Below are 16,931 nucleotides of genomic sequence, written 5' to 3' on the forward strand. Positions count from 1 at the left end.
TCAGCAGGAGTATTTCAGGGGTCATGTCAAGTTTCCCTTCTGCTGCTGAAGAGCTAGTCTCATAACACGCTACAACGGCCTTTCTGTGCCCTGCTGATGTGCAAGTTGTGGTCCTCAGGAAAGAGGAACAAGTTGGGGTGCTACCGATGTGGGACGGGAGGGGTGCACGGCGACCCCTCGGTGCGGCGGGGCAGCGCGGCAGGGCCGTCCCAGCGCACGCCTGGGGAAAGCAGTTACTGTGAAAGGGCAACAGAATATTTCTGCGCTTAGCCGAAAGACAGAAAACATGTAAAATACGAACTGATACTGGGGAAAACGCACAGAGAAAGCATCTGTAAGAGAAACACCTCTCTGAACTAAGTTTCTTGAAAAGAAATGCAGCTGAAGCCACCTTTATCAGACAGCCCTGAACTCCCCAAGAGGGCAGTTACCCCCAAATCAGTAAAGAAACTCCGAAACTCCGGGTGGTGTACTGCGGTGCGTACCGAGGTGGGTGCGCCTCCACGTGAAGGAACATCTCGCACCTCAGCCGTTTGCTCGCTGTGCTCTTTGATTAGTTCCTAAGACCAGGTTTGTAACAAAGCGCTGTTGCAACACGACCGGTAGGTTTGTTTGGTAGCTCTTTGGAAGTATTTATAGAGCTTTGCTTTTCCACCTGGTAAGGGCGAGCTTCCTTCCAAATCTCTTACCTTCTGCAGTCCCGTGAAACACGGTCCCACAGTACCGGTCCATCAGCGATGTGCAGCGAGCGGGTGACACAGCAGGGACAGGGCTAGGTGACAGCCTTCTTAAGAAACGGACGGATTTTGTTGTGGGAAATGAAACTCTTTGTAGGAGACACTCGTCTCCAACAAACCCCTGCTTCAGCCACGTGAGAAGGAACAGTAGTTTTGCCTGACTGACCAGACACAGAGGCACCTCCGGAGGATGCACGCGTTGAAGGGGCCGCTCGCCTCGCAAACCAGCAGAGGGAAGGGTTTTTTCTAAGCTTGCCACAGATTTATTTTTTCCTAGGTGATTTCAGATAAAGTTGGCAGACCAGCGCTGGGAAATGGCTGGAAGCACGCAAGGATAGGTCCTACCCGGCAGGCAGGGCAGGAGTTCTGGGAACATGCCTTTGTATGGCGACTGCACCATATATATACAGTGTTATTATAAGAAGATATACCTAAACTATTATGTGTGTAGACAGGTGAGGTAGATCACAGTTATTAATACATATGAACATTTCACATTGGCTTGCTCCCAACCTAAAATCTGTGCTTACATTTTGCGGTGGCTTCAGGTCCCGCAGGAGCAGAGTACCCTGGGAAATTGCTAACCTTGGTGTCAAAAAGAGAAGACCATCAAACAAAATTTTAGTAGCTAAGTCAGGATGTTTATGGGAGTCTGCCCTCATAATCCGTAAAAAAAAAAAACAAACCCTGCATTTTTTCCAGTTCTCCCAGGATATGTCTGTAGTGAGGGTAGTTTCTTTTTGAAGTTGAGCCAAAATGAAAGGGAATGTCCAGGTTAAAGTAGTTAAATGGGTGGTGTCAAATGAAGAAAGGATATCAGGATCTGGTTTGTGCTGAACCAGAATTCCAGACCAACAGCCTACTGACTTTTACCGGTGCCTGGGTGCTTATTTAAAGCCTATTGTTCCGAAATAATTTTGTGGGTAGACATGCCAGATTGTTTCGAGGCTGGGAATTAAAACCATGAGCGTAGCCTCCCCAGGAGCCTGCCCAACAGAGACGGCATTCATTCCACTGCGGGGAGGGGACTGGCGAGACCTGCCGGCACGCACCAACCTTCCAGCATACGGAAGCAAAGGGTGAGTGAGAAATAAGTTTTCTGGCTAATTATGTTTCCTTACAGGCACATGGTATCCTCACAGGGTATCACAGGGAGTGAACGGGGGCCCTGCTGGCACCCCTTTTTGGAGGGTGGATGTGTGCAGGAACGTAGCAAAGGAGCAGCAGAACCCACCAGAATTCGCAATTGCTTTACTCTGCTTTCTGACACCCAAGCTGCTCTTGGGTGTTTGTGGACTGGCTTAGATTTCATTGCAGCTGTTCCTCCCCTTCTTTTTTAAAAAAAATTAATCACCTCTTAACTCTTTTTATGTTTTTTTTTCCAATGATGTGCACATTCATCCACATCTGGTTGGCTTTGCAGGGGGAAGGGAGGAGCAGTACTACCTTCACTGGGCAATGTGCGATACATAATGGTGCCATATTAAAAATTTTTAAGTTGGGTTTTCCAGACGGAATAAATTCCCCAAAAGAGGGGAGGAATTAATTAAGCTTATGACAATTTTAATATATAATTTCACTAAAAGGTTGTCAGACTACCTAAATGTTATCTCAGATGTGACTCCTGTATTAGTTTGCCTTGATTGTATTCAAACACAGTTCCATAAAATCCTGGATCTTCTTGTACTTAAACAGGTGTAGAAACTATAAGGTTGCTTTATGTTTATCTTTGATTAAAAAATCATGATATTTTCACTGTACAGTGAGAAACTATCCACTAAGAAACCGATCATTAAGTACAAATGAAACATGGGCAGTGACCGAAAGATATCATTTGGCTGTTGTTCAGTGACCTACATGGAATTAATGGCTCTTATTTTGATCTCAAGGAGTTAATGAGAGCTGTGGCTAAGTCAGTGCACTATGACATGTCCTCTAATCTCACAGAAAAGCAGCCTAGAAAAGGATCTGGCATCCAACATCCCAAATGGTCAATGTGACATATATGAAAGGTTCATATATATTAATAACTGACTAGAAGAACCAGCTTTGTAAGTCTTCACCTAGTTATTAAAAATATTTTGCTAGGTTTGTGGAACTGAGGGTTACATTCTCCAAATTAAATGAATCAGTCTCCTGGTCAGTGAAGGATACACAGCAATACAGTATTCATCTAAGTGATAAAAAAGTCTGAAAAATAATAGTACTGACTACGGATTTGGTCTCTCTTAACTCTAAATGTAACATTTATGAGGCATTTTACAAGCATTTAAAAGAGAGAACTTCTTAAAAGTGAGCTACCTTGAAATCCTAGAGCAGCACTTTTTCAAATTACAGCTGATGAACTTAGCCCAACTGTTACTTTTATAAGAAATGGCAAAGAAAATTAATGTAATTAGGCATGTAATTTCATCATCCTTCAACATTTCTGAAGTGCTTTAAAGCAACACCAGGGTTAGTGATGGAGAGACAGAGACCCGATCTTGCAGAAAGACTGTTCATATAAAACACTTCTAAAGAATTTCCCTGTTTTTCCTCCCAGAACTGATTCAGGTACCTCCCTGGAAGACCCTGTCTCATCAAATCCACTTGTGATGGAAAGGACATCTCCGTTCTCTCCACAGAGCAAGCCTTCCTGTTGCTGTACCAAAATTTTGGTCTTGTCTGCTTTCCAACAGCCACGTGACCTTCCACCTCCACCTTGGGCTGTCCCAGAATCACCAACGTCTCAACAACATTCAGACAAGCAACTGCTTTAGGTCAGACATCCCTGTGTGAAGAACTGCTAAGTACAAAGCTGTTCATAAGTTGGGGTCTCTTCAGGTTCAGACCTAACTTCCTTCAGACTTCTTCTGTCTGTGTTGGCATCTCCAAGGCCTTTAGCATTGTATTTGTGAATACTTCACAGTCCTTAATGGCCTTTACTATTACGGCCTCATAAGGTGGCTAAATATAATACCCATTTCAAAGACAGAGGTGCGAGGAAAACTGAAATTTAAGTGTCCTGCCAAAAATCTGTGTCTCAGCCAGGATGAGAAATGATGTGCAACATCACAAGTCGTGGCTCAGTGCCCTACCCACGAGGTCTGTTTGATGTACGCAGAAAGAGGTCTGACTCAGTATAAACAGTATTATTGAAATAACAGTAAACACTCCAGTAGGAGGAATTTTCTGCAGGAAGCCCTTTGACCTACGATAGATTTTTTTTTTGCTTTTTAAAGTTACTCTCTAAACCTTCAAGTCCCAAACCCTCCATCTTAATTATCCAAGGTACACCTGTATCTTTAAAGATAAATAGTTTATAGACATAAAAGCTGCTGTTCCACCTCTTAACATCACGTTTTCGTTGTCTGCACATTTGATATTTGGGCAGCATGCTTCCAAGACCTAAAAATACAGAGTGATGTAGAGAGACACAGTGCAAGTTCACAAAGCTGTGCTGTCCTACAAATGCTGAAAATTTTCTGACCTAGCCAGAAGACCAGGTAAGACCAATATGTGCCTTCCACAAACTCAGTCACAGTCTTGCTTTCCTTGTTTTCCCTTGACACATTAGGCAAATACCACGGCGGATTTGGCTTGACACAGCTGGACACAAGCCACAGAGAATGTCAACCTACGGAGTGAGTTTTAAGAATTTGCGTAGGACCAGGCCCCAGCAGCTGACCTTGCCATAGAAGAAAATATTTGGATTCTTTTCCATCAAGGAATTTTTGCAGTTGTTCTAACTATTGTAGTTGTTTTGTATTAATGCTCCCTGCTGATCCCCTTACTCGCACCAGTGAACTCCAGAAGATCAGGTATGGATCAGAATGCACAGTGGGGGGTGCCTAACTCCTTGCGACATGGGCAGGTACAAAAACCACGCTAGTGAGGTGGAAAATTCAATGACAATATTCTTAAAAGCTCCTGTTTTCCTTTATTAATACCCTCAGTTGATAAAACTACAAAAGTGCAGGTTTTAATCCCATTCAGCAGCCACTGTTTCTGTGGGAAGTTCATTTTAAAAGGCTTCTATCTACCCAAGTCTATGAAAGAAAAGCCTGAAGATATAACCAGTGAGTCAGCCATGAACAAAAACAGAACCCTAAACTCTCACTGTAAAATGAAAAAATCCCATTATTTCAAAGTCAGTCTTGCAGAGGACTGCAATGCTTGGGTTTTTGTGTGCTTGGGATTTAGGACTATCATGATGTTACTGTGCACTTAAGCTGAACTCCTTTCTGCTCTATATATTGTTTGCGTTTCACTGGGAAAAAAAATCACACTGGCTATCATTTTCCCATATTTCCTTTTAACAAAACTAATTTTGGGCACAGATGTGAAAACGTTACCCAGTCTTCTCTGGTGCTAATGAACTATAGCAACTACTCACTCACGTGCTCATTCTGTCTATGGCAATTTTAGAGTAAAACTGTTAAATCGGAGAAGGAGGTTTGTGCTACCATATTTTACCCCCTTGTAACTGTGTTTAGACAAGCACGTGCTCAGTTACCACAATTCAGTTGCTAGCAGATAACCGAAAGCACAGTAACTCCCTCGTGCCTGTGTCCTCCAAGGCCTAGCCTATTGATAAAATTATTTGGGACCATTATTTCTTCTCTTACAGTGGGCAGACACAAGAAAAAAATATGGAAAAAGCACCTTGGTCCCATGATGTACCTTTTTCCTATGGTAACTGAACACTGTTAGAAGGACGTCTCCAAAAATTAACACAAGGGTCATTTAAGAGCACTTATTTTAACATTCTTTAAAAAGAACACCGAACTCATCCCCTTCAGCCCATGTGTTTGAAAGGCCATACTGTATCTATATCCTTCATAATGAGCAAAATATTGTAATTAAGAGCACAATTTCCACAAATGTTTTGGACTAAGAAATGTTTTTAGCTTCCCAAACTCCCCGAAAACTTGAAACGACTAACGCCTTTGCTCCCACTTGCGATTTTTACCTCTCCAGCTGAGGGAGCGCGTTATTTGAAACCCTTCATTTTCTTCAAGGTGTGCGCGATAACTAGCGATGGGCACTCTCTGTGGCTCCTCTGCTTTGGGCTTCCCAGTGAGCTCCACGGGTCGTCCTGCACGGGAGCTACTCCACCGCCCGAAAAACCCCCCCCCGCCCCGCCGGCGGGCAGGCGGCCGCCGCCGGCATTTCCCGCTGCCTGCCCAGTTGGGCCGACTTGGCTGGCTGCGTGGCCGTGCTCTGTCACTGGAACTGGTGAAGGATGCAGCTAAAACAGTCCCTCCTCCACTTTTTTTTTAACGACATGATTTCACTGCGCTCAGTCACAGCAAGGAAAACTAAGACCAGGGAAGGCAGGAGTCTTTCCAGCCAGCCTTGGCACTACACAGCTCAAAACGTGGCACCGTGCTCTCAGCAGCTACTCTGCTCTGGGAAGCCGTTGAAAAGGCATTTAAGACACAGGTTTGCATCTCTCTGCTGGATCTTGTTTCAAGTATGGTTCCTTTAGAGGGTGACAGAAAATCCCAGGACTGACTCAAAAGCTCAGAAATACACCCAGGATATGGTTGAGAACGGGGCAGGAGCCATACCAATGCTGTATTAAATACCATTCCCATTATACATGCTTGTCACATACTCTCTCTACGTAATCCACTGCTCTGGATAACAGAATCGGGTGCTTCCAAAACATACTTACTAGAATAGTTACCATCTCTGCAAGGGCGCAAGAACACCAAGAATTTAACAAGGCCCAATAACAAAACCTTCCTTCTACCATCTTGCTGCCCAGCTGCTCCTCAGCCTCTCCCCCTGCCCACCTCCTGACCAAGACGGAGATCAGATGGGTCTTGCGGCTCACCCGCAGAGTCGTCCCTTGCCCCCCTTGAAGGTGACGGAGTCCCATTCAGAGTGGAGTGCAAGCCACAGTATTGTTAAGAAAAAGGTAAGAAAAGAGGGAGACGAGGAATAAAGTATGCTTTTCTCAGCGTGGCCCTCACCCTAAAACCTGGTGGTCAGCAGTACTGGAATTGTTTTACAATGGGTTGCTCTAGGTCTTGGTGCCATGTGTGTGAGCAAAAGTTGTGCTGATCTTTGCAGTTTTTATCACTCTTTTTGGCAGAAGACTTTTCCTTGCATAAGTTCACGCATACTTTGCGGTTTGGGTTCAGTCCTATCAAAATCCCAAAGCAAAATTTGAGAGAATTCCCCTTCCGTCTCTAAAAAAACCTCCCATCACTGAACCAAACACACAAGCCCTGCTTTTCAGACCTTTCTACTATGTCTGATCCAGATGTCTCTCTAGCAAGCTTTTCAATGCAAATAATTTGAGTTTTCAGTTGGGACCAAAACCTGAAGCCAGGCCAGCTCAGAGCGATTTAAAAATTGTGCAAATATTTTACATGGCTCTAAGAAATAATATATCATTTGTGCAGGTTTATATACCCATAAGCATATGCATACATGCCTGGGTGGTTATTACTTTCCCATGTGATAAATTTGGGGGAGGGAAACGAGGTGTATTAAAGTGACAGCTCACTCTGCGGTTTTCAAGTGAGGGCAGATACTGTGCTCCTTGCATCAGTGTTTTTCTTCTCCTGGGCAATAAATCCCTTGACATGGGGCCACTCCCTTCAGCCCTTCCCTCTCATGGGCAGATTTGCTAGTCACAACTCACCTGCCTCCCAAAACCATTTCTTTGTCCTTTTTATTGACAAAACTGAAAAGAAAACCAGGCTTAACTTATTTCCTTCTCTCTCCAGGGACCTCATTAAGCATACCCAAACAGTGGATCTCTGCAGAGCTCTGGATCAATGGACACTGTCATTGGGAGATTTTAATCACATTAAGACCACAGCAGAGTAAAATCCATCCGATTCTCCCTTTCTAAAGTGGCAGGCTCAACACTTCTGCCAATTGCTGCAACTGCTACTCGGAAGGCTTATTTGTATGTGTGGATAAAAATCAATCATCCACCACAGCTTCCATCTTTCAGTCCCTCCTCATGGAGCCTGAATTCCCTCTCCAGGAAATGTGATTTGATCCTCCAGAACTGCCTTCTTTATGATTGTGATTAGCTATATTCAGACAATCCTGAGGAGCAGAGAACAAAAATAATCAATAAAGAGAAGTTATGGGGGCCAGTGAAAGAACCTGCACCACTTAAGAAGCATACCCAAAAAACAAATGCCAGGGCCAGATTCCTACAAGTAGTCTTTGCAACAGAGGAGAAGATAATTGGCAGAGGTAAAAAGGGTTATACTGGCATGGAGAATCTTACACAGAGCACTCGGCGGCTATACAAGGCCCATTGGGTTTTGGTAAAGAGAAACAAGGAGCAGTCGTCAGGCTGAAGGGCAGTTGCACTCAATCATTACCCTAGGAACAGGAGAGAATCGCCTAAGTTGCTTACAGGGACACCCGTGTAACCATGTGCTGCTGAAAAATATGTAACTGCTTTCAAGAATGAAAAATAATTTTTCAGCTCTACCCACGCATCCCTGCATCTTATCTGACTTCCAAAGCGTCGGCTACAAGTAATCAATAATAATTACCTATCATCCGGTCTTGTGCTCCTCAATGTGCTGTTGCCTGACGCTGCTCCCTGATTATCTGGCACGTGGAGGGTACGAACTTGCAAGAACAATATTTCTTGATGAAAGCTGTTATTTCTCGAGCAATAACTCACTCTTCCATCACTAAACAATAATTGGACTTTTGTTGCAGCTGAAGATTCCTGGCACCCTGTGAAGTCTGTATACTCAGTGAGATGTTTTTCTGTCAAGAAACATTTCCTAGCTCTTAGATATTTATTTCAGCAAGTTTGGACTGTGGCTAAACTACTAAAAAGAAAAAAAAAAGATAATCAATTTTCAACTTAAGCCCCTCTGCTTGGTGTGAAATCTCATAAGAATTAAGGAATCCATCTCAGGATTTCTAAAGCAGCCCATGAGGATTCATAAGCACAGTGTACCTCTTAAGCAATCCTTAATGAATGCTTCAGGGGCATTTGCACTTGTTCCTGTGTCACTACTGAAATTGTTCTCAGCATCCGACATTATCTCAAGAAAATTTTAGAGTAACTGTAATATTGCAGTGATTTAAATGATAATCCAAAAAAACCTGGCACATCTATTTCTGCAGGATAAGTTAAAGATACTTATAGGATCAAATGTATCAAATTGGTAGAGTAACTGTCATGTATAGCATTGAAATCTATGTATTCAGGAGTTTGAAATTATCCTAGACAAATAAAGCCAGAAAGTAATAAAGTAAAAGATTTAGCAGTGAATCAAGCCAACCAATGGAGCCAGCCATCACTAAAGCTGTAAAACAGGCAGGTAACAAAGTAAGCAAAATCTAAGTTACAGGAAAAGACTAGCATTTGACAGAATAAAGAAGGCTTAAAGAAGCTAAAAGTTATAATACAGTTGTAATGAGCCGCTCAGATCCATAAATTTAATGGCAATTAGAGGCCTGGAGCCATCGATCTTCCTTTTTCACTCTGTCCTCCCCAGGGCAGCGCTCCTGCAAGCATCTAGAGAAGTTCAGATCTCAGGGATTCACCCGCAGTCGGTAAATAACAAATGTATTTTATTTATCCAGCAACCTAGGGAATTTGCCGAATGGTACGGGCGTGAGGATGCACATTTATTTAGAAGAAGTTAAAATCATCGCAAGAAGGGCGAGGCGGCTAAACCGCGGCTCGACGCCCGCTTGCGACGCTGCGCGCGAAGACCGCTCGGTTTGGCGGCGTCCATTAACACGCGCGGCCGCCGATGCAGCGTTGGATTCGCTAGGTCATGCAAGGTAGCACCTCCCGGTGCTTTATTCCCGCTGTCTCAAACAAGCACAGGCTGCTGGGGACCTACTCAGGAGAAGATACGTGGAGATTTCTGTTCCCCGGGGAGTTCTGCGTGGCGGAGGACCTTCGACCAGGCACACGAGCCAAGTTACCGAGGCTGAGTACAACGCAGAAGCGCTGCCATGAGGGGACAGATGGGAGGTTTGGTTTCTTTTGAATGAATTATCTACTTTCTCTCTAGTCCAGTTCCCTTCTTAAGCCACCAGACAGATGTTCTTTATTCCGCGAAGACACTTTTCGGTCTGCTCCCCATTTAGAACAGAGAGGAAAAGTCTCGCTTCGCGGGGGGCTCTGCTTTCGGCACGACCTTCGCGCTGAGCGGCGGCCCGCGAGGGCTCTCGGGGGCTGGGACAGGGTGATCTCGTGAAAAAGGTACAACTCAAGGTGACAAACCGAGTGTCAACACTCTCACTGACTGTGAGAGTGGGGAGGGAAGAGGGGCAAGACAAGCGCAACAGCCGTTGTATGAATTCACTTTGCTAAGATGTTCGGCTTTCCAGCAAGAAAGACAAATGAGCAAGCAAACGGTCAGAGAGAAAAAGAAGTCTTTAAAGAAACAAAACCCAGCTTAGCACTGAAAAAAAGAGATTTTCGCAGGAATTTTTAGGCAGTCCTATCCACATCTTTTATCCATGTAAAGTAGCATCAGCCAGGACTCACAGTGGATCCTTGGTTTACTTTTAACTAGGTCTTTTTAGGTAAAAACAGTAAAACCAGTTTACATCCAAAATGACTTTGATGGACACAACAGAGTGCACTGCAGACTGAAGAGGTGAGATTTCAGAAGAGGATGGGCACAGCATTTTGTCACATGGCATCAATTACAGTTCTGGAAAGAAAGGTATTTGTCACGGGATGTTCTTCTTACTTAGAATAAATAAGGTACATATTGGAGATACACCTTCTTGATAGTACTTTATTGCTCTTAGTCTATATATTTTTATCACCTCCACACTGTTTTTTTTAAAGCCAGCTAGCATTTGTTTTGCAAGGTATGAATTCACCCTACACAGCACTGTTTGTATTTCCCTATTAAGGGATTACAGTTCAGCTTACAGAAAAGAAATTTTTCTACTAAACTGCTAAGTCTCATCCAAGGAATTTTTGTCTTCTCTCCAATCGCTCTGAATTCCTACTGTTCACTCAACTTTCAACTTTCGCTCCAAAATGGTGATTGAAAAGATGTTTCCAAGATAGGTTATGTAAGAAAATCAGGTAAGTACATAAAGATGAACACGGTCCTACAGAAATAAATTGTTAAGTAGGTATATATCAAGCATTTTACTAATTTGGGTTCTGAGAAACATCCTACTGAGAATATGCATTCATGCCTTACAAATACAGGGAATGTTTCACATGGAATTCACTTGTTTTTACATTTGTAAGAGAGAATATTATTAATTCACCTTGAATGCTGCTTATTAATTTTAATGTTATTCGGCAAATATCGCTCTTTTCAGTAATTCATTTTCTCTTTGAATGCATTGCCAGGACCTTCATAAAATTTTGGAGTACTTTAACATTTTGATGGGTTGCTCAGCAACATATGAAACTAAGTTGTGTTTTAATCTCCATGGCAAGTATCTGTGAATGGCAGCTCTTGAGATAAGAGGTAAATTCGAATCATTTTTCATCAATTTTCCTGCTTATAAGCATGACAACTAGAATGTATTTCACAGTGACAAATCCAAGCAATCGAAATCCTTTCTTTAAACTTATATTTAGTCTTTTCCATTCAGTTCAGCTCAGGACCGAGTTCCTCACAGCAAGCAGTGTTTTGGACTGCCTTGTCAGGAGTTCTCTGCAGAACAAGTGCAAACCCTTCTATAAAATGCTGCTGGGCTTGCAGTAGCAAATCAGTTACACTGGTCTCACAAAAGCAAAGTGAGTCACCTTCTTCCAGTGAGCCTTTTTGGTTTTGTCTTTCAAATATAAGACCTGTTGCTGTTGGAATACTTCGCTTTTGAGGCTCCGCATAGCTTTGCGGCAAACAGCCTTTCAGCTACATTCCATACCATTTCTACTCTTTGAGAGAAAGTGCTTCCCAGGAGGAAAGACACTTGGAAACCCCGTATTGACATCAACTGATTTCCACCACTGCTACGAGGCATAGCTGAATTTGCATTAGAATAAAAGTGATCTCCGGTGATGATAATTGCATTATGGTTGTGTGGTTTGGCTAGACAAATAGAAATCCTTCCTCTCACTGTACCAGTCATGGTCAGGCTTAGCCTCTGCCTACAAATGATTGCATCACAGCGGACGTTTTAGCTTCTCTGTCTCCCGTATTGACGTGACAGTATTCCCTAGGGAAGACAACCTTTTACTATTATTAGTTAGTGCCTTGACCCCGAGACTTCTGTTGGCAGCCCCTTAAGGATGGAGAACAAGTGAAAATGGTGCTGTGCTGCTGTCTTGTGTGAAGACAAGGCGATCAAATACATGTTTAAGCTCCTCGATAGCGATGCTACCCATACACAAACTCTATGGCCTATGAAAGGAATGACAAAAATCCAGCTGAGATGTAATGAAAACATGAATTAATGACTTCGTATCCTTCTGTGACAGTCCTGGTCTCAGCTTTGCCGATTCCTAGAGATGCCAGCATGACACTTTTGATATACTCCAAGTAAAAAATTCAATGAATGGCCCTAAATTTATGTTCAAAGTGGCATGAATATAAAACTGGCAACTCAGATACAATGTGTTTTTGCAGATTTTTAACCCCAGGAAATATCTAGAAATATAGGGCTGACTGTCACTTTGAAGTGTAGGTGAATCAGTAACAGTTTCCTTGGGGTCTTATGAGACTTAAAAATGATGGAGCAGCCCAGAGCTGCTCCCCCAGGACCTCAGTACATAGCCAGGCTGGCTGAAAACACTTAACTAAAGTGTAGAAAACAAAACAAAACAAAAGACTGAAAACATTTCAGATAGCAATGAATCTTCAATGCTTGAAACAAGTCAACAATCCTGCTAGGGAGAAAAAAAACCCCAACAACCCAAGAAAAATATCCCAAACTAATTTCTCAGCAAAAAGTTTCAGAAGATCATGTTTTCACAGCGGTTTCCAAGTAAAAAGAAAAATCTACTGTCATTGCTCCTACAGAAGTTTTCACTGAGAAGTGGTAACCTTATTCCAGAGACAAAGTGTTCTAAACTAGTCAATGCTTCCAAAGGGAACTAAAGCTGCTTTCTGCCTCAGAAATCCTGCTGGCTGCCAGTGTTGACACAAAACTCACTCTTGACCAAGCTCCTGAAAGCTCAGCAAGCGCAGTAGGGTGATGTAGTTGTTTTGTTTATTTATAAGCATGGCAAGTTTCCTACTGTAGCTGCTACCACATTTAAATGATCTTGGCAAGAGAGAGGTATACGGGAAACATTCTGAAGAAGGACCATGTCATTGCCTGGCAGGCAATTTCCTTTTTTTTTTTTTTTTAAGCCCAAAACACATCTTTCCAGCCTCTGCTAAGTGTTACTATTTCTGAGGATACTTGAAGCAGGTAAAATGGTAGGAGTGTTAGAAGGGAGATAAACAAGAACTCCAAAAAAAAAACCTCACACTGACCTTTGAGGCAGAATACTGAGGAGTCTCCAGGCAGGTTTTTCTTCCTCAATACAACCACTCATGGTAGACAAATACATTACTTAGAATTTCTGCAAGCTATCATGAAAGTCATAGCATTTTAGCATCCCAGAAAGCCAAAGAGGAAGTCTTTTTAAAGTTAAGGAGTATTTTCCTGGATCCCTAGTAAGTCTATAGGCAGAACATTGGCATCAAAATGTACCTGAACTGACCTTCAAAGGAAGCAGAAATAAATGTCTTTCAGGCCACGCATATGTAAATGAAACACCTAGTTGTGTGAGGAGCCAGAAAAAAAAGATCCAAGTTACTTGGAAAGTTTACAGCATTCAAAGTCTAGTGCAGCTTGCTAAGAGAGTCAATAAGGCTGGGAGTGACCAATGGCCCTAGAAAGGATAGTGGTGGCAAAACACCATTAAAAGGATGTTCCAATTAACACTTTTTATAAGAAGTCTTCATCTCAGGTTTTAATGGATATTCTCTGTTTACTAGACAAGAAGTCAAGGGGTTTTTTGTTTGGGTTGGTTTTGTATGGGATTGCCTGCTACTATGGAAGCTACAGGGGTTTTGTGCTCTGTCTTACTGCAGACATTTGGGGTTGGTTTTCCCCTTCCCTACTTCACTCTTCTGCATACTACTCAGTGCCTCAGAAGAGGAAAGCTTTCTAAGCATAGCCATATAATTTTCATAATCAACTGGTCCCCACTAGCAAATCCAGCAGCTCAAATGCTCAGCGCTTCTGTGTTGTCCAAATGTCTCACACTCCTATTCATCCCTCCCCTCTCCACCCTGCTGTCTCATTTCCCGACGTGCAGAAGAAAGGGCGAGTTCTGCAGTGCTATTTCAGCTGATGGAGGAGGCAAACCCTGCAGTGGTGAATCCCTCTCAAACCGTCTCCTTCTGGCCACTGCTTCTCATCCACACAAGTAGAGCTCACCTCAAGTGCCTGCACTGTGGGGCACAGCAAGAGGCTGTTGCTGTGGCAGGTTCATCCTGGGAACTTGTAGCTTCAAAAACATGAAGTCCACATTTTAGATTTCACCCAGCATCACTCAGCAGCTCGTGCTGGCCATCTGTTAGCTATTTCATATGATTATGATGAGAACCTCCAATTAGAAAGTAATGAACGTGCTGATTTCAAAGTCCATCTAGACAGCACTTTCACAGTGTTGTGTGTACTCTTGCTATTTGTTGGTTGGTGCATTACTTAGGATTTTGGGAGGAATTTGATTAGTGAAATTGCTTGAACTTTGGCTACAGACCCATCTCAAAATAATGTGATTTTAAAATTAATCCTGGACACCTTCTGCAAAGGACGGTTCTGAAATCATGCTTCCCCCCCTCGGACTGGGAATTAAACTACAAATGCTTTGCCTAAGTCAGCTAGTTTCTAGTGGCTACATTCAACAAGAAAGTGTACTTGGAATATGCCTTTTGGGATCCTGCTGGCTACAAATCACTTTACGAACTCATCTACAAATGACATGCCATTAGAAATCAATTCCTGCAATTCAGCCATTTCTGGAACAAGTGACAATTGCTTACAGGACCCTAGCAGCAAAACCATGTTAGACACACAGCCAGAAATACAGTGCCAAATGCAACCAGATGAAAATCATACATTTTCACAGTGTTAGAACTTGCTCTCAAAGTTAACCAGACTGCTCAAAGTTTTGTCTGCACTAGGATTTTTTTTTTAAAGGTATCAATGAACTATTAAAATCAAGCCAACATAAATTTCTTCTGTTAGCATGTCCTAGCTGGATGAGACAACGTAGAAAGATAATTTCTTTTCCCCTGACAGAGTTTTAGAAAGTGTCAAGCTGATAGAACAATTTTGGAGGAAAAAAGGAAAAGCCATGAACAAAAGCAAACTTCTGCATTTCTGCTTTATTTTACTCTGTAGAAACTCTCAGCTCAGACTATTCCCACCATTCATAGCTGGTCAGTAAGAAAACTTGTTTTATGTACTTGTGAACTACTATAATCAGTAATTATTATAATGATATTAGAATAAGATACCAGTATCAGTGTTTGATTAACAGTTTGCAAATGGTTTCTATGCTGTTGAGTGAACTATAACTTACACTCCCAATAGGCACTGAAATGAAGGATAATCCTCAAGTCTTTTGTGTACAGTTATTAGTAAATCGTACCAAAAGTTTGTGTGTTTGTAAGGGCTATTTTTATAAGCATTTGTTAATTCGTTTATTTATCTTCAGCCTCATTAAAATTAGCATATTAAGCAGATAAAGTAGAACACAGGTTGGTCAGTTTTACTCCTCACTTCAGCAACTATCAAGAATCTGAATCTGACTTTCCCCATACGCCATGATACAGAGTCAACACCCAGCTAGAGAGATTTGCATCACTAGAAAATAGCCTTTCCCTGTGCACCCACCCTTTTGTTACCTTCACAAACTCTCTGCGATGGAATAACCAGAAGCCAGATTCTGATTTCAATTATATGGCCTAATTTGCCTGTCATCAAAGCAGTGACTTTAGGTTTATCTCATCGTAATGGAGATCGGAGTCTTGACTAAATATTCCGTATATGGACCCCTATAAACGTAATACTAACTATAAAGTGAGAACAAGACTAACATCTGAATGTGTTGATTCCCATTTGTAGCTTGCATGGTAAATTTATTGCAATGATAAGCACTTTTTCTCATGTCCTCACTTTATTTTCACCTTTGTTCTTCAAGAGGGTTATTGATTTCTCTCCTCTTCAAACGCCGTATGATCTGGCAAGTCAAAGGGGATCATTTCAATGGTGAGGAGTGGATCAGGACATAACCCTGAATAAGCAGAACTAAAGAAATGCCATTTCCGGGTGAGCTGGTTGGCGCATTAGCAGTGCTGTTGTACGTGAAGAACCCCAAACCCTCTTCAGGGACTACTGTCAAAGGCGTTGGTGTGAAGAAATGCCTACCTGAAGACGGCAAGGCTCAGGGACCAGAGCACTAGTGGTTTCCTCAGTTCAAATTTTGCTCGCTTGTTCATTAGGTGCCGACCACCAAATATAAAGGCAGCATACAGAGCTGAAAATAGGAATGATTTCTTCCTGCAAAACAAAACAAACACAACACCTGTCAAGTATTTAATTAGTATTAGATACACAGCAGAGTCACATCTGTGACTCACATCACGCTTGTGCATTTCCTTGAAAGGAAACTCTTTTGAAGACACTCTTGCAGCCCACCCGAGATTATCGTTAGTGTATGAACCTACATGCCCACACATGGGGCCAGGTCCAGGTGCAGGCAAAACTGACTCTGGGGGAGTTCTGAAAAAGGACAGCCAAATTTGGCTCCCACCCTTCCCCAGTTTCTGAAGACTGAACTCCTGTGAGGAACAGAATAGATGTTGCAGAGCCCAGACATACTTCTGCAAGCCCAACACGGTTGAATACTTGAACGAGCTGATCACATTTTGTGGCTCATTTATCTTTGTCGTATCAATTTTTGCTTCCTGCAGGCTCCTTGCTACCGGGCAATTTAGTTTCCCATCGTTTCCTCCAAGAAGACACTGAAAGATCTTGAGCATTGCAACACAACACAAAGAGCCTCAGGAAAAGTGGAGAACCAGCAAGGAGAGGTCATTAGCCCCACTGAGCAGTGACCATGCTGGGTGGCATCACCCTGCTGCACAAGCCCTGCCTGTGAGTGCCAGTTCAGGAAATCCAGTGAATTTGCTGAAAAGTCAAGCAGGCCTCTGTTAAGGAACTTCAGTGATGCTCTTAGAATGGCAAGTTTTATTTTTAAAACTGCTTGATAGTAGTCCA

The 16,931-nt window shown here is 42.7% G+C and overlaps 1 protein-coding gene across 1 annotated transcript in view; it reads right to left on the bottom strand.

Moving 5' to 3' along the window:
* The window catches only part of ELOVL6 (ELOVL fatty acid elongase 6), a 23,532-nt gene extending 7,327 nt beyond the window's left edge, over positions 1-16,205 (bottom strand). Inside the window, exon 1 of the mRNA XM_010282857.1 lies at positions 16,080-16,205. Coding sequence (XP_010281159.1) covers positions 16,080-16,150 — 71 coding nt within the window. The 5' untranslated portion in view covers positions 16,151-16,205. The remainder of the gene's footprint in view (positions 1-16,079) is intronic.
* Positions 16,206-16,931: the final 726 nt, after the last annotated feature.

This window comes from Phaethon lepturus, unplaced genomic scaffold (assembly GCF_000687285.1).
Source record: "Phaethon lepturus isolate BGI_N335 unplaced genomic scaffold, ASM68728v1 scaffold15652, whole genome shotgun sequence".
Classification (NCBI taxonomy): domain Eukaryota; kingdom Metazoa; phylum Chordata; class Aves; order Phaethontiformes; family Phaethontidae; genus Phaethon; species Phaethon lepturus.